Source organism: Phalacrocorax aristotelis, chromosome 5 (genome assembly GCF_949628215.1).
Source record: "Phalacrocorax aristotelis chromosome 5, bGulAri2.1, whole genome shotgun sequence".
NCBI classification, from domain to species: Eukaryota; Metazoa; Chordata; class Aves; order Suliformes; family Phalacrocoracidae; genus Phalacrocorax; species Phalacrocorax aristotelis.
The window spans coordinates 23,179,064-23,197,651 of record NC_134280.1 but is presented as its reverse complement, the minus strand read 5'-3'; the positions used below and the strand labels follow the sequence as shown (position 1 = coordinate 23,197,651).

At 37.7% G+C, this 18,588-nt stretch overlaps 1 protein-coding gene across 1 annotated transcript in view; it reads right to left on the bottom strand.

The window, feature by feature from the left end:
• MYO3B (myosin IIIB) overlaps window positions 1-18,588 on the bottom strand; it is a 227,026-nt gene that overhangs the window by 38,460 nt on the left and 169,978 nt on the right. Inside the window, exons 33-34 of the mRNA XM_075092498.1 lie at window positions 11,589-11,652; window positions 10,569-10,707 (exon numbers count right to left, since the gene is read on the bottom strand). Of these exons, the coding sequence (XP_074948599.1) occupies window positions 10,569-10,707; window positions 11,589-11,652 (203 nt within the window). The remainder of the gene's footprint in view (window positions 1-10,568; window positions 10,708-11,588; window positions 11,653-18,588) is intronic.

Sequence of the window (18,588 nt, the reverse complement as noted above, 5' to 3'; positions counted from 1 at the left end):
TTAAAATAGACTACAGTTTGCAAAGAAAAATAACTCATGTAAAATTTCATTTTTCTAAAGCAGTTAAGCTTCTTTGGATACGAAGCTGAGGAATTCACCCTTCTTGTGCCCTAAATCAATGATCAAAAGGCACAAAGCATGAGTCTTGATACAGCAGACAGAACATGGGTATATGCTATAGACTCAACCTAACAGCTGTTCTGAATACCATTGCAAGGGGCAAACCCTTATGAGGAGATTAAGAGCGGTACTACTTCCAATTTATCAGTTTCTTGTGAGTAAAAAATTAATTGGAAGCACATGGACAACAACAGATGAAAGAAATTACTATCACTTCATCTCTAAGTCTGAGGAGCAAAATAAGAGGGATGAGCCCAAACTGGAATCTTATACCTGTGTCCCTTTGGGACATTAGGGAAGACAGGATGCCTATCTGAACTTCATATATATTCACCTGTCTCTAAAAACAAATCAACTGCTTAAAGATTTTTGTTACACAAATATCCCTTTTACTGATTTTTAATTATAGCAGCTGGTTGCTCTGAATTTTTAAAACTACACTCATATGCTGCTACTCAAATTAGCTCAGTTTCTTTGCAGAGCTGCAACAAACTTTTTTTTTTTGCAAATAAGTCTTCTAAAATACACAAGCTTACTGTTATTCATTTGATAGTCATGCTTTTTATCGTAACTAAGAATATGCAGTAAAGAACAGTGTTAAAAGAATGTAGAAAAAAAAATTGCACCACTTTGCTGGAGGGCATTTTTGGTGTTCCAAATCCCAGTACTACAAAAAGGGACTGGAACAATGTAGTATTTTTTTCCTTATTCTGGATGTGGCTTGTGTGTGTCTGCATGAGGCAAACCTAAGCACACTGATAAGAGGAAGTCCCAAGAACAGCACTACACTCACAAAGCCACAAAGAACCAAAGACATACCTCCTAGCCTACAGAGAAAACTAGCTGCAGCTGAAGGTAAAGAGCTGGTATAGCTCTACAACCTAAATACCAGGCAATCCACATATCCTCTATATTTGATTCCTAACAAAATGTAAGAGAATCAGATAAGGAAGGACAAGTTAAAGATGACCAAATCTTCCATGAGTATTCTTGATGCTGTTCATCTTGTTAGCCATCTCTGCATTCTCCCTGTTAGACTTAGCCTGGATCCTAGGGCAGACCAACATGGCAAGCAAGAGGCGATACTTAGTAATTATATAGTTGTGTTTCCTGCCTTCTCACACTGTTCATTGCTTATGCTTCTACATAAAACACTGATTTGTACAAGGCAGGATGATCCTTAAAGACAAAGAACAGGTACTAACATATTTTTATGAAAAGAAATATTAGAATTCATAAAACTGCTTTTTCATATATGTTGTGTTATGGTTAAGATATGCTTGTTGCCTGCCTCAGCACACATAGGAAAGCAGCTTCTCTTTCTGCCACTGGCAGCAATAACAATACTTCCTGTGATTTTGGTATTCTTATCTTCCCTTGGGGGAAAGGTGTTATAAGCAGTGAAGGTGGGAGTGTGGCATTATTTTTCTGGTGTACTGCCAACATCAGCAATGCATGAGCACAACTGGCTCCCAATAATTCTCTCCATATGCAAGGAAGATCCTCAGGAAAGATTATCCTTGCATGGGGAAAGAAATTATCTTGGCAAGCTAGTAATTACTGCTACAAGCTAGTATTTGCCATTGATGTATTCAACTTAACCATTAGAATCAACTGAAGTTATCTCTGAGAGAACTGAAATACAAAATACTTCTAGTGAGTAGAGAGAAGTAATGTTGGAGAGCCAAGGAATACAATCATTATTATGAGCAGAGGCAGTGAATAACATATAAGGTAATCTCTTTCCACCCAAATACTTCACAGCCAATTCATTATTTACTGAATGGAATACCTAGTTATCAAACTATCTATGAGTAACTTGTATCTAGATCTTCACATATGTGGTTGCAAATATTTTGTCCTGAGTATCTACCCTTTACTGGTCAGAGACTTTTTTGTTTTTCATTTACATTGATCAACCATGCATATTATATACCATGGTTTGGATTTCTGTTAAGCTATGTATGATTTTTGGCAGCTAATCACAATCCACTAGAATAATTACCCAAACTAGAATACAGAAAAAAAACCCGAACACATGCAAAGTATATAAGATTCTGAACCCTAAAATTTTTTCAGAAATGAATTTTTTATGGGACTTTCTGAGCTATCCCATACCTCATGTACCATTCTGTCACCATCACATTAATTATGTTACTGCTTTTACCACTGTGTTTTCTCTTCATAGTATCTGTGAAGGACTATAAAATATAAATAAGTCAGGAAAACATACAGTGTCTTCCAGAAAGAAAGATCTGAAATCCAGCTATTACTACTTAGTTGTGGGGAATTCAGCAGAGTGAATTCACATTTTTAAGTATCAGCAAAGAACCAGAAATTACTTGGTAACATACAGCTAGCAGATAAAATCATAGAGCTATTAAAGCCAATGATTAACTATCTTAGCCTTTTTCTTACAAAATAACCTGGAAAAGACACTACCTAAAGTTTTCTGATAGTGGGGAAAAGTTTAAAAATTCTGAATTGTCTCTTTCTTTGCAAAACACATAATATAATTTGTGAAAATATTATTATAGTTATTCTCTTAGGAGAGAACTTTGTGTGCATCCTCAAAGCTCTGTACCTACTTGTCGTGGTTTAGCCCCAGTCAGCAACCAAGCACCACGCAGCTGCTCGCTCACTCCCCCCTCGTGGGACAGGGGAGAGAATCAGAAGAGTAAAAGGGAGGTGACTCATGGTTTGAGATAAAGACAGTTTAATAGGTAAAGCAAAAGCTGCGCACAGAAGCAAAGCAAAACAAGGAATTCATTCACTACTTCCCATGGGCAGGCAGGTGTTCAGCCACCTCCAGGAAAGCAGGGCTCCGTCACGTGTAACGGTTACTTGGGAAGACAAACGCCATCGCTCCAAATGTCCCCCCTTCCTTCTTCTTCTCCAGCTTATATACTGAGCATGACGCCATATGGTATGGAATATCCCATTGGTCAGTTTGGGTCAGCTGTCCCAGCTGTGTCCCCTCCCAGCTTCTCGTGCACCCGGCAGAGCACGGGGAGCTGAAAAAGTCCTTGACCAGTGTAAGCGTGGCTTAGCAACAGCCAAAACATCTCCATGTTATCACCACTGTTGTCAGCAAAAATCCAAAACATAGTCCCATACTAGCTACTACGAAGAAATTTAACTCTACCCCAGCTGAAACCAGGACACTACTGTACTTACTCTAAAACAGCCTACTTGGATGAAATAGTGCTTTTTTTTAGAAACAGAGGAGAAATGAATTGGGAACAACTATGTGCCTGAGTAGATCAGTCATCTGAGATATGCTGCTGGTTCAGAGCACTAGTAACTGTGGCGAAATAATAAAAATAAGGCTGCTAGAGAATATTTGGAGAAATTTCAAGCAACAACAGAGTGGTGAAGTACTGCATGATAAAAAGCTTAACTACCAACAAAAAAATGGCAAAAAGAAGTGCTCAGACAAACCCCTATGCCATGGATAGAAAAAGAAGACAGAAAGAGCAGGTGAACTGCAGCTTGGATCAGAGAGACAGTGATAGATATTATGTGTCTCCTCTTAAGGAGAAATGGAACACTTATTAAAATTTTGGGGGGTTGGCACAGCATTATTATGTATATATTATTCAACTTTATTAAATTTCTCATATTTCTTACTAGTACTTTTCAATATTGCAATGAGAGAGATCTGCAGTCTCTTTTTACTGCAATGCAGCCATTACGAGTTGAATGTCAACTTGTTTTATATAGAACAAGTATTGAGCTGTCTCTGGAGAACGTTATTGCAGTTTATCTGTGCAGTTTACTTGCACCTTATTTTATCTCTCACCTTTGATACAAATCAGTCATGGCTGCGGGTCAAATCTTTTTGCATTGGAAACAATCACAATAACCAATCTAGAAGTAAACCAGCCTATAATCAAGTTCACTGCCTAGGGCTAAACATAGACTTAACGTGTTTAACAAATCAAAGCTTGTATTTATCACTTGTCACTGTTTGTGTCTTTGTCTGTTGAAGTGGGAAACACAATTAAGAAGCTGAACAGTAAAGAAAAACTTAAGAACAGCCCAATTTCTTTTCAGATTTGTTGGTCTGTTACTTTGGCAAAATGCAGTCTGCAAATCATGCCATCACCAAGTAGCAAAAGGTTTAACAGAAAGCATCTATGGGTGAACCAGTTCAGAACAAACATTGTCAGTACAAGCCTCAGCTGAAAACTTTACATAAGGCTGAGAGAAGTTCAACTGACTTCACTTATGCTTGCAGTCAGATTTTCTGAATCCACGCTGCAACTATGGCGAAGAACTGAAATACTGAAACTGCGGTACTGTGTTTCTCTCCCTAATAGCTAGTGAAGCTAACAGGCTCCCCCCCAGCACAAATCCAGAAAGCGGGAACTCAGGCTCTCCACAGGATATGAGGTGATGCTCCCTTCTGGGGCCTCCTGCAGGGTCCCACCACGTGCAGTGCAATGCACAATAATAGGCTTGCTTGCACCAACAAAATCCATCTGCATAAATGTACAGCCTCAGAAACCTGGAAAGGTGATTATCCTTTCTTATAGTGATAGAAACAATAATGATTGCTTTGAGGCTTAGCTTTACTGTCTGCTTATTTTCTCAAGAGATATCCTAAAAAATAATCTTCTCCTTCCTATGATTTCTACTTATAGATTTATAAGGTAAAATGAATGATTTGGAAACATTATTTCTGTTTACTAAGCCCAAAGCCCAGCATTTATTCCAGGTGTGAAGAGGTCAGTAATCTGGTGATACTCTTTTAAGGAAAAAACAAAAAGCAGCTAATTTTTCTCCTACTCATTCCCAGTCAGGTTTTGGCTCAAAATCCACAGAACACTACTGCAGCAGGATACTTTCAGTGGAAGTTCATTATACAACATACCCCATCAGCAACTCCTCTACCCACAGCTTCAACTGCAACACAACTCTAATTCCTCCACTATAGTGTGGTATGTGGTAGGAGAATACTGTGGAGATCCCACAGGCCTCACACATAGCTACAGAATGCCCAGTATGATCAGATCATACTTTGTAACACTACCATGGCCTTTTCAGTGTTTCCTGTAACATTCAGACTGTTCCATGATCATACTATTTCATTTGCATTTTATCTGCAAAAGAATGACCAACTCAAACCTGACCCACTCAAAAAAATAAACCTCAACAAAACCCCAAATCCTTTGCCCCAAAAAACCCTAAACCCTAGATATGTAGGGGATTTTTCATGTCAATTTTTTATAACCAGGAGATCCAATTCTGTTCTCTGTTACAATTCTACTGACTACAGTCAAGTTTTTCATGATTTACATTCCTTCAATGTAAAATTAGCCACAGTGGGGGGGCTTAAAAAGGATGAAATGAAACTCCTGATTAAACAACCAAAAATAATTCTAAATAGATTACAAATTCTTTGACTTAAAATCCTGAATGACAGGATTCTGAAATTAATGGCATCCATGTGTCAGAATCATCGCAGCTGCCAGTGACAACTAGTTGAAAGTCCATGCAGCATTTCACACTAAATTATGTAGCAGTGGTTTTGTTTTTCATTTAGAAAGGAAGGTTTGCTATAATGGAATCAAACTGAAAGCTGAGTTACACAGAGAGAAACAGCTGAATGCCTTGAATTGATCTCTCTCTTGCAGAAAGTGAAGTGGCATCTTTGGTTACAAGGCATCCAGATCTTGATACCACATCTTGTGTGAGACACTGCCTGTTCTTTACCATAATACCTATTACAGTCATACTGGGATATTGACTTTCTGTGAATCAAAGGATAAAAAGTGTCCCCATTTCCAAATTACTAATGATTATTGCTTTGCCATAGCTGTTATCTTTTTTAAAACAATGTACAAATAGGAATTAAATGAAGTCAGAGTAAAAATTATGCTACGATGTTGAACTACTGTGTAGAGTAAGATGGTTCCCTACATTTAAGCACCTTTCACTTGCAAATGCAGGACTCAACTCACGGGCTGAGATTGCGGCAGTTTCAAGTATTTTCAATAACAAAGTCTGATTCAAAAAAACCTCTACTCTGAAGCAAAGACCAAACACCTAAGTATATTTCTGTCGCTTGTGTGTTTTAACACAGTTATGGTCCTGATAGAATTAAAGTTTGATCATTCTTTAAAACTGGAGTGTATTCGGTCTGGCTAAGATGGAGTTAATTTTCCACAGAGTAGCCCTCATAGTGCTGTGCTTTTTATTGGTAGCTAGAAAGGTGTTGATAACACACCAGTGTTTTGGCAACTGCTGAGCAGTTCTTGCACACCATCAAGGCTGCCTCTCCAATATTCCCCTCTCAACGATAGGCTGGGGGCGGGCAAGATCTTGGGAGGGGACATAGCCAGGACAGCTGACAAACTGACCAGAGTCATATACCAGGAGGAAAGGAGATGGGGTGGGGGTGTGTGTGCGTGCACGCGCATTCCTTATTATGACATTTGTCTTCCAGAGTAACCGTTACACGTACTGAAGCCCTACTTCCTGGGAAGTGGCTGCACATTACCTGCTGTTGGGAAAAAGAGAATAAATCTTTTGTTTTCCTTTGCTTCCATATGCAGCCTTTGCTTTTGCTTTATTAAACTGCCTTTATCTTGACCCATGAGGCTTTTTTTCCATCTTAGTTTCTCCCCTCCCTGTCCTCCTGAGGAGGGGAGTGATAGAGTGGCTTGGTGGACACCTGGTGTCCAGCCAAGGTCAACCCACCACATGGACTTAAGCCCTAGCAATTAATGGAGTCATCATTATTTTAAATTTCCTGTTTAGGGTAATGAACCTGTAAATATCATCTGTGTGATGACAACCACAGAGTAACTTTTTGGGAATAGTGCCCCCCATGCCCACAATGCCCCTTACTAATACTTGCCCACGGTACCATCTGAGGTGGGCAGCAGCCTTCCTCCCCATCAAGCAATAACTTAACACATTGCATTATCTACTTGCCCTCCATCAGTGTGAAAACCAGTGAATACTTTTGCATGTTTCTCCAAACCCAGCAACAAGGCTACATTCACCAAATCACATTTTTATGATTGGTTTAGCAGGAAGGAAGAGAAAAATCAGCAACATCAAAATAAAAATACATATTGCAAGGAAAACATTAAAAATGGGTCACTGACTAGCGAGAGTCCAGCTTGAAACACGCCAGGCCCTAATTTCCACTAGTTTTGCGAATATAAAAGATTAAAGCATCTAAAATCAAAGGCTATATTGGAAATGGCCTATTGACTTTTACAACTATAGTACAAGTTTCACTACCCCAGCCTCAGATTGTAGCTACAGACATTTCAGATTGCATAATTCCAGATCTCAGAACCCTGGCAAATTTCTCTACCTCTCACAAAGTTTCAGCATTGCAGGCAATAGTGTGAGGTGCAAGGCATAAATTGAATATCACCAGAAAACATATACTGTTCTCCGAGAAGAGAATGTCCATGGCCAGAGACTCTTTGCATATTTTCTTACTTATTCAAAATGTCTGTGTTAGCATTGAGAATTATGTCATCTTGTCAATGCAGAGATACTATTCACTTTCCTTTTACAAACATATTTCCTTTGCATCTCAGAAAATCTGTCATATTTACTTCTGAGGCAAAGTTACATTGGTCAGTTCCCTATGAAGCACTCACTTCTCATTAATAATTTCAAATATTCTCACTATCTATCTCATCTAAGGTAATACCACTACTTGGTCTCTGGAGATATATTTATATTGTTTTGATTCTTTCAGTACTACTTTACTGTGACTACAATAATTAACTTCTGGCTTAACTGTTACTATTGACTAGACTCTGCGCTCTGCCCAGGCAGTGTGTACAGCAGAGATGCTGGAGGGAATCCTTGGCTTTGCTACTAGTCCTGCCCCACCACTCTGGTGGAGACCAGGGGAATGCCTGGGCAATGTAGAGCCAGCACCTGTGACTCTATGCAACCACAGCACATGCATGCACTTAACTTGCACTGCATGCAGCTTGGCCATAGTGCTCAATCTTTCTATGACCCAGTGTAAAGGCTTTTTAAGTGAAAAAGAAGCTTTTGTTTCTGCATTAATTACAGAGTACAATCTTCACAGGATCTTTGTTCCTGGTCTACTTTTCCTTTGCCAATCTACTACTGAGAATGGGCAGCCTGTGCTATTAGACAGCTGGATAACAAGATGTGAGTGAACAGTCTGCTTGATTAATACAAACATATGTAAACTCATACCAACCATTTTTCCCCCTTTGTGTTCTGTCCCCCCTTGACCGCACTAGAGCTTCACCTACTGAGGCCTCAAGGCGAATAAGCAGCCTGTCCTTCCCTTTGTGCTTAAGCCTGGATACAGACTCCCTCCTTCAGCAAACATCAACACTGCTTCATAACCAGTGCAGAAGCCTGTCACATTCCCTTGCACATTGGCCTCTGTGTTCCAGGTCCACAGCCCTACCACCAGGCTGACAGACTAGTTCTGCCTGTAATGTAACTTAAAGAGAATTCAAAATTAATCTATAACATTGCAGAATAATTGTAGAATCATAGAATACCAGGTTGGAAGGGACCTCAAGGAGATAATGTTTCACTATGAAAAATAACAGTCTTTGCATTGTTTGGACCACCTAGTGGACAGCTTTTTTTTGTGTGAATAACTGCTTATTGTAGTATAGCCCTACATTATAAAACAAATGCGTTTTATACATGTGTTCTTATTCCAAAAAGATATTGGCTATTTCACTTGGTTTTCACAATAGGTCTAACAATACTCTCTTCTTAAAAGTATACTTCACACAATAAGACTGAATACAGATTGAGCAGCATGTGAAAGAATCTGAATTTCTGAATGCAAGTCGTGCTTTTAAAAGCACCCAGGGAAGTTATTATTCTTCAGCAGGTTTATTTCTTTAATAGTTACTCACTGAAGTGTGATTTATATGATCATCTATCTGAATATCTTCATGCTTAACGAGGAAATTCCTTACTTCTCTGTATTTGCATTTACACATACATGTTTCTTAAATAGTTCAGATCACTGTTATATTTATTTCTTCTTCAAATTTTATCCTTCTACCACTTTTTTGAAGTCTCTCTAAATTACTGGATAATGGCTCTGAATCACATGCTTGCTAAGGGTGTAATTCTGCCAGTTTTACTCTCTCTAATTGTTTTACCTCAGACACAATGTCCGAGATTTCAAGGAGACTAGTTGCAGGGTAACATACAATATCCAGTGAGAGTAACGATGACAGATTCAGGCCCTGACTGCTTTCCTCTAGAGGATTTGCTGCAATGAAGATATTTCTATTTGACAGGTTTATTGTTTAACATGTAATAATTTAAGATAGTAATGCACACATCCCCTGCAGTCCCACACTATGGATTCAAAACCCATATGGACAGAAATACATGAAGAGAGAATAATGGATTTCTCAACCTGCTGTGTTTACATATTATTCTGTTTTTAGCATGGAAAGCACACTATGCTTGTGCAGAAGACTAAAAACATTGAATTTGCATTATTTCTTGTAACAGAAGGCTCTCCCTATAAATACCTATCTTCTTATCTTAACATTGTAAATTGTTTATCTGAACTCTGTAAAGTTTAAACACATAAATTGCAGGATTAGGGCTCAAATATTCAGATAAACATTTGTAGACTTACAAGATGAAATGTGTCCCATTAAATATATAAACAGAAATGTTAATGCACAGCACAAAATTATAAACAACTATTTTTCAGTAATAACCTGGAAATCAATATATTATCATTCATATTTTGGCTCTAGTTACAGATATCACATTACCAACCTACTTAATCTTAAACTGTGGAAGGTATTCTATGATTCAGTATTCACAGATTTGCAAAGACACAATAACTACAATACAGAGAAAAGTATTCTGATAGGTAATGATTTTCTGGAATATTCAAAGATAAGCCAGTTAAAACTCAACAAATGTCAATGTTTTACTTCAAATTTTTCAACTGTTACTGACCATGGCAAAAATAACATATCAGCAAATAAAATAAAAAAACACACTGCATAGACTTTGCAGACTTTCCTGTGTTGCTGACTGAATCTTTGTGCGTGTGAACAAACAAGTTGTCTTTCATTCTCCCAAACATGAGAGATTTCATTATCGTCTCCCACTTTTGAGGCTGGAACGCAATGGAAAGCTGAAGCTCTTGAAAGTCGATTTGATTTCATTACAGGGTATTTCAAGATTATTAATCACATTTTTAGCAGAAATTGTATTTTAAAAATCTTTATACTTCTGCCTCTGTAATTCAGGCACTTAAGGGCTTTTGTATATTTCCAGGTTGAAAATATGTAAAAGAAAGTTAGTTCCTTTATGTTTCCTGACTTCTAAGGGATTGTTAAAAGACCTCATCAATATATAAAGCAAGTTACATGCTGACAACATGTAGCTTATAAACAGTAAATTAAAGATCTCTGTTATTTTACTACATTTCTTACCTCCTTTTTTATGGGATCTCGAGGGACTTGACAATTGATGGTCTGCAACTGACTGGGATTGGCTAATTGATTGTGAATCATTCATTTCGAATGAATGTTTTTGAATAAATGGAGAAGCAAAAATCTCATCCAAATCCTTCTGGAATAAAGAATGCTGGTTTAGGCACATCAGAAATGTATTGATTTCACTCTGCCATGATAACTTATAGTTGTGATCTCACACAGAGCAACTTCTTATTTTCTACAACTCTGTGAAATGTCTAATGCTAGATTTGTTACACAAGATTCTTATGGCTTTCAGCAACACTGACTTAGCACCCATGTCACAAACATTTGTTTACTTTTTCCATTTAACTTATTTATCCCCTTTCCTCATGCAGTTAAATCATAGCATGCACTGTATGCTGATTTCCTCTCATAGTTAATTTGTATCTTTAGAAAAAAGCTATAGGAAGGTATTAATCTGCTTAACATTTCTAAGTACATCATCCAAGGGATTTTGTTTTTTTAATCTTACATATGCTCAGCAGAGTTACTGGCAAAAACTGTACATTTTCTCCATTTCATCCTTTCAACATCAAATGGTAAGCAGCAAAAATTGGATCAGACTTCAAAGACTATGCTGTGCTCCAAGTCACAGAGCGACTCCTCCATTTCACATATTGAATTCGAGCAGGATATCAAAGTGCTACCAAAGAACCTCAGGTCCTTACTAAAAAAGAGTCTCTAACATCTGTAGAAAGTGAAGTGCACAGACAAATCACCTCAGGGAGCAGCTTGCATTTATTCTCAGCAGCAAATTTCCAGCCTTTTGATTCTCTTATTCACTGTACCTCCCTGTCTTTCTACAGAACTAAAGTTCTTAGCAAGCAGGCTTTTGTCTCAAAGACTTCAAAACATCACTAACGGTTTCATGTTCAGATGGCTACGCCAAGCAGCCATGAACACATTGCAGAACTGTGGACTCAGGAATTTGAAGTTATAATGTGATGTTATTTTAGAATATAAACTTAGTAGTACCTTTTTTGTTTGTTTGTCAAGAAAATCAGGCACCACAGGAGAAGAGTGGTTACTGGTTTGCTGCCTAAAAGCAAAGAAAAATAAAATATGTAGTTTAAATATTGTAATTCCTTCATTCTTATAAAAGGTTTACTGGCATACACATTTTTCTGTTGATTTTCCCTCTTCCCCCTCCCCCAATTTCTAAATACGTACATACAACCAATTCAGAGAAAACACAGACCAGACCCATTTCCTCTTATAAGGAAGTGCATGTTATTAAACACAGTAACAGACTATGAGCAATGAATTTGTCATTAAAAATTTGTGGATATGTGCATTTGAGTAAAATGAGTTTATGAGAGTTCTATGAAATTGAAGCAATGCATTAAAATGAATTTGACAAAATTTTACATGAAACTTCTTTTTCCAAGGCTGTGAAAAGCTGTTTTCACATAATTCAAACTTAGACACTCAATATTTGACAGACGAGAAGTGAAACACATGGCTTTGTGTTCTCCTAAAGCCATTTGGGTTAAGCACAGAGCAAGGAGTAAGAGTTCTTAGACTCTTTGTCTATATCTGTTAGCATTTTACCATCACATTATGTCACCATAAAAATATTAAAGGCCAACCCCTGCTCTCATTAATGCTAATTAAACTATCATAAAAACCTTCTGCAGGCCCTGATCCTTGTTGGCAGGCCTTTGAAGTCAATGGATCTCTTCAACAGTAAAGTCCACCCAGACAGAACTTGCTCCAGAATCTTTAGCTATGCAAAAAAAAAAAACCAGAAAAAGATGCTACCAAAATCATTTGATGGATAAAAATCTGAGGTTCATAGCTATTATTTGAAATGCTCATGGTCCTAAAACTGGTATTAAAAGCAAGATTTTCTGATTGTCAAAACACACTCCAGACACTGCATCATTACTTGCCAACCCCTGCACAACCTTTCTGAAAATAAAATTAAGGGCAGTTTTATTTCTACTTGTAGATTAAAAGATCTGAAATCTAAGTTTCAGTCACAGATTTTGGTTTAGACATATATATCATAGCTTTTTTCATAGATGGGGAAAAGCTTTACAAGATACTAAGTAGCTCATTCAGTTACTACAACTGACTACATTTCAGCCCTTTCAGTCACTGTGGGAGGGGGGAATAAAAAGAACAAAAATGGCTTTACTGATTAAAAAATACAATGTATGTTATGTCAAATTTCATTTTTTTGTCAATACTTAATGTTTCAGTCGGGTACAATATAATTTACTCATGTAACAACAGAACATGTTGGAGAAAGTATGTCTGGCATACATGCATTTTACCTTTCAAAATGCACCTTTAAAATGTACCCTTTAAAAATACTTCAGATTAAAATAACACTACGGAAGGACCTGAAACATTTTAGACTATTATGTATTGAATTTTATAGCTCTATATCACCATGCATATGTATTAGGTAATACATTTATTCTGTGACATCCACAGAGGCTACTGAAGTATTTCAAGCCTTATTTGCAATATGGTTTAGACTCTTAGGTTAATTAAGTTTGTCTGAATGTGTTACCCCAGCTCAAGAGCATTGACTTGAGTTGTTGCAAACTAATCACAACAATGATGGCATCACAGTTGTCAATAAGCTACCTCAGGGTGTGGGAACAAAATGAAGTATTCATGAACATGGTAAACATTCAACTTTTCTGTAATGTTGCAATTTCGTGAATGAAGTTTGGATTTGCTTGTCAGGTTTTCTGAATCTAAATTCCCCTATACTCTTTGACACCAAGGAAGAGAAGGAAAACATTCTGCCTAAACTGCAATTTGAATTTAAACTGGTGTTTTCCTTGGAGGAAATGGAGGGATCCATTTTAAAAATGCATTCTCATTTTGTACTGGCATGCTTCTTGTACAGGGAAGTAGAAAATATGTCTAGGACTGTATTTGACATTGCATTTGTGCATGTACCATATTATAGGTAAAGTTCTTTAATATTACTATTTATCTTGTATATATATTATTTAGACAGCAATTTATTTAATGGGATTAGGTAGACAGCTTGCCACTTTCCCCCAAAATTACTCAAGCATTTGTTGAGATGATTAATTCCTCCACCCCCAATACTGCAGAAAATAAACCCAATCTGAGCTAAAAATCATGAATAATCCTCAAATATCACTGTGGTGGATGTAAAAATCAAAATCTGCTGCTGGATCAGTACGTTGCAAATGGCCTACAATGCCAAAACAGACTGAATCATCATTTAAATGTAAATATTCAGATTTTGGGGTGGTTTGGATCTGGACCTAAATCTGCAGCTTGAATTAATCTCTACCTGCTATATACATAAAAAAATCTATAATTTAGTATGGGTTTGCCAGCACTTTAACATTGCCAGGGCTAGAACATTGTCTAAATGTTTAAAGCATGAAGGTAAAATTCAGCAACTTGCCTTCTCTACAGCTTAAGCTAGCAAAAATCAGCCTCTGGAATTCTGAAGCCCTTAGACCTCAACTCTTGTCAGGATCCCAGCGATGCCGTGTTTCTGATAAGAACATTCCGAAGTTGGATTGTATTTGGTGCAAGATACCCCATCTTTCCACAGAATGTACTGTTGCTGATATAAGTATGTACTTCATGATTACTAGCTTTTACTCATGAACTTTTTGTTTTATTTTTCTCCCCCTGTCCTGCTGAGACGGCGGAGTGACAGAGCAGCTTGGCGGGCACCTGGCAGCCAGCCAAGGTCAACCAACACAACGTCAAACTTGCAGGGAACACTTCTGAAAACATGGCACCAGCTGTAGATGTTGAGCACCTTGAAACCACTCTGTGAGGTATTCTGAAAATTTGGCTAATATGCAATATGAAAAATGCAATCGCAATAGGAGGGCAGCTCAGCAGTAGTGAATTCATATGAGCCAATCAGTGATAATAGCTAACATTTTCAAATCTGGCATTTGAGGCTGATTTTGAGGTGCTGGGTATCTTCAGGTATCTTTGAAGAAACTGCTTGTCCTATGCTTTCCAAAAATTCTTTATTTTCCACATTTGCAGGAAAGCAGTGTTTGGGTCAGAGAGACGAGATCCAGTCAGCACACTCACCTGGGAAGGATGCAAGAGATCCAGGTTCATGTGCCTGGTTTCAGTCAGGCAATACAATTTGCTGCTGAATGTTCAGCTACTGAGCTATAATATGGCTCAGCCTTCACATATGGACTGTCTGTAAATCACTCAATTGGCAAGAAACATTGACAAAAAGAGAAACATTGATTCTTAGGGTCTGTCTACACATCTGTATAGTGTAAAGCCACACTGTCCTTAGTATTGAAAGCAGTCAAACCATAGCAGCATAAAACTAGTAGCGCAGATTAATTTATGCTGGAGAAAAATACCTAGTTTCAGAGTTATTCTGCCCATTATGAGTGTAAGTCATGGGATTTGGACTTTTATCATTTAAATGCTTTTGAAAATGTTAGAAACACTCCTAGATATTCCACTAGAAAGAATACAGCTCATTTTCCAGAAATAATATATTCCTGAACAGAATAAATGTAATCCTTCCAGCATGGGTAGATGAAAAATTTCAGAGGGATGGCGACGAGGGAAAAAAAAGACGACACTGAAAAATTGTGCCCAAATTTCCATTTACACCTTTATAAATCATTAGTATCTATTTGAACTTATGAACTGTAAACTACTTAGAAGCTTATATGACAGCTGAATCAAGGCCATTGGGTTCCACTGCATGCCACAGGAACTGCAGACCTCCTATTTCCATCATAATCTATAACCTTAATGTTTGCAATGTTTAGAAATAAGAAAGTGAAGGAATTAAAGGAAAGCAGAATGTCCTTATACCAGCTCTTACTGTGGAAAGAAATGAAAACTCATATCAAAAAGAGGACTTATACAAGAAATCACAGTGTGGTCTTGACAGAAACTGAAATTATCCAAGGAGGAAATTATGGAGCAACGTGAGAAAGGTGTAAGCAGTACATCACCAGGACCTGATGGCATTCGTGTGAAGGTTCTGGGGGGAAAAAAAAAAAGTTTAAAATGTGGAGACGTGACCCTTTCAAGCAGCTATCCATGAAGAGTAGAAGCACACTAACAGTGGTTTTTTTTTCTAATCAAAAGAATTCAAGGAAGGTTTTGTTATTGACTAAGTGAATCTCACATTAGTGAGGGGCAAGCTGCAGATCAAGTCATAGCAGAAGACAGAAGACTTTTTATATGGAACAGTTTAATTCACATTAAGCCAGTTTCTGAACTGATGTGTGCTTATGTGACTGAAATAATGTTTATTCTCTACTCTCAGTGATATTACATGGGATATTATGTTTATGTGCTAACCTACCAATGTCCATGTAGGTGAAGCCACATTGAATGCTATTTCAGTGGGCCTCCAGCTGTTGCAGAAAATTCAGAAATGAACATTGTTCATTTTCCAGGCACAGCAACAATGCTGTTGCAAGTAAAGCTGACCCAAGGAGAATTCCTCTGGAACAATTTTTATCCTTAATTCCTACACTAATGCAGCAATGGCTGCTGGCACTGAGATGCTATAACAGTGGCTAACTTGCAATGCCAAACCCACTGGCACAGGGATGTTACATTTCAAGAAGTCACTCTGTATTTATAAAAAAGAACTTTGGCAAACCATCTAAGCCACCCCCATTTTCAGACAAAAATCAGCTAAACCCATTCTTTTGTTTTTGGTTTTTTTTTTTTTTGGTCATAAGTTTCTCTAAGCTGATTTTTAAAACCTACAGTGACGGAGATGTCAAAACTTCCCAAGGTAACCTACACAGGGCTTAACTCAGCTTACCATCAGTGAGCTTTTCTTGATGTCTCATCTAACTCTCCTATGCCACAATGCAAGCCCATCATTTGTCACCTGATTCTCAATGGAGAACAGTGTGTTCCTTTCCTTTTGACATCAGCCTTTCATGATTGGAGAAATTATACCACATGTACCCTTAGTTTTCCATCTCCCTCAGAGATCTCCCCTTATAGAGATTTATAGATATGCAATCATTTTTGTTGCTGAAGGACTTGCTCATTTTCTTCAAGTACAGTGTCTAATATACTACACTGAGGTCTTGACAGTGATGAGAAAATGTTATGATGCACATGTGAGGTAGCATGTATCCTCATTGCTACTACCCAATGTAAACTTTGGAGCTATTACTGACTGACATTCATTTTGTGGTTCATTATGGTCCGTGTACCTCTGTTTCTAATTTTAATCCTGCCCTCTTAAACCCTTGTAACCATCACTCACTTAGTACTGATACAAATTTAGTAATCAGATTCTGCTTCATCAGTCAAGCCATTAATGAGTAGAAATAGACCCATTTCTGGAACTTGACTTTCAGATGCATACTTCCTGTAGAACAGAGAAATGCTGATAATTATTCTTTGTCTATAACTTTCCAAACACCTAAGTTGGAATGCCTGTGTAGTCTTGTTCAGGCTTTGTTATCCAATCTTGATTACCCAAGTCTCAAGTGAATGTCAAGAGTTCTACTAAAATGAATGGATTCTGAGAACCTATGCTGACCAAAGCATGAACAAGGTACCACCTAGCTAAAGAGAAAGATGGAAGGAGAAAAATCACAATGAATTTGAGTTGAGTGTAAACCACTGTTGATATTGGGTACCTTCTAACATACGTCCTTAACACACAGAGCTCCATAAGAAAACAAAGGAGCAAGGGACACTCACTGACACACAGTTATAGTTACAGACATAACTGATGTGTAAGGAAGTCACTATGTGGAAACAATGCTTTCTGCTGTCCTATGAAGTATAAGGCCACTGATCACGTACGTATAGCTAATATATATTGTGATATGTAGCAGTCAGTGAGCTAGAGGCAAAAAAGAATGATACAGGAGGTATTTTCCAGGGTAAGTATCAGATCAGTATTATTTAACACAATTGTCATTTGGGAGGGAAATGAATAAGAAGATGATGGAACATGCAGGTTACAGATGCTTTGATGAGATTCTAAAGGGATTTAAAGATATTTGAGGGTGACAGATCTCTCTGAACAAGAACATGAACAACGTAGCGTAGATTAAAGTCCTTAGTCACTGAACTGTAGATTATCCTGCTAAGAACAAGAACATTTATGAAAAATACATTCACTAGAGACAGCAGTCTAAGTTAAAAATCACAGGACGTTTTAGAAAATTACTTCTTCCTTTTCCACAGATTATTCCTAATTAGCTAAAGAGATCCCTAATACTAACTTGAAATTGTAGCTATGCCATTGCAAAACACGGCACTGTTGATTTCATGTGATGACGAATTGTAAAATGGAGGCAGACGTGAGTCGAGGCTGGTGCCTGCACTGGCCTCATGAGAGGGGACACCCTGTCACATTCCTCCCTTCTATGCTGCCTATCCAGCTCTCTGCAGAAGGGTAAATCTGCTATTCAGCAGGGGTGTAAAAAGGGCTCTGAAAGGTTTTAACTTTCATCATTTTAATTTAGTCTTGACCATGTTTAGCTCTTTAAAATAACTCTGACCTTTTTGAGTTTTGAATTAGGTACTTTGGGAAAAGGTTTTATTGTGATCCTTCATGCCATGCAGGCCTGCAGGTCCCTCTCAGTGGCTGATGATGTCAAGAAAAGGCTTGGCAAGTGTTGTATACACAGACTGGCTTTTGGGGGTGGAATTCAGACTTAGCGTCAGTCTTCCAGGTGTATAATTAATCCCATGACCCTTTTTCAGTAGGAGTTATCACAGACGACTCCACAGCTCTGTGGAACTGAATGGAAGAACATTTTTTCAATGAGACAAAGCCACTTCCCTGCTAACGTTTACATTATTTTCCTATACTTTCTTGTATTCCTATCAGAGATATTTGCCAATTCTCAACGTGTCTTTAGTTACTTGTGACTTTTGTCACAGTGAGTTTTGTACAGGAAATATTTTTGCATTTGAACACAGTTAATGCTGGTTTTCAAGTCAAGCATATAAATGCAGGAAACATTTAACATGCAATGTTAAG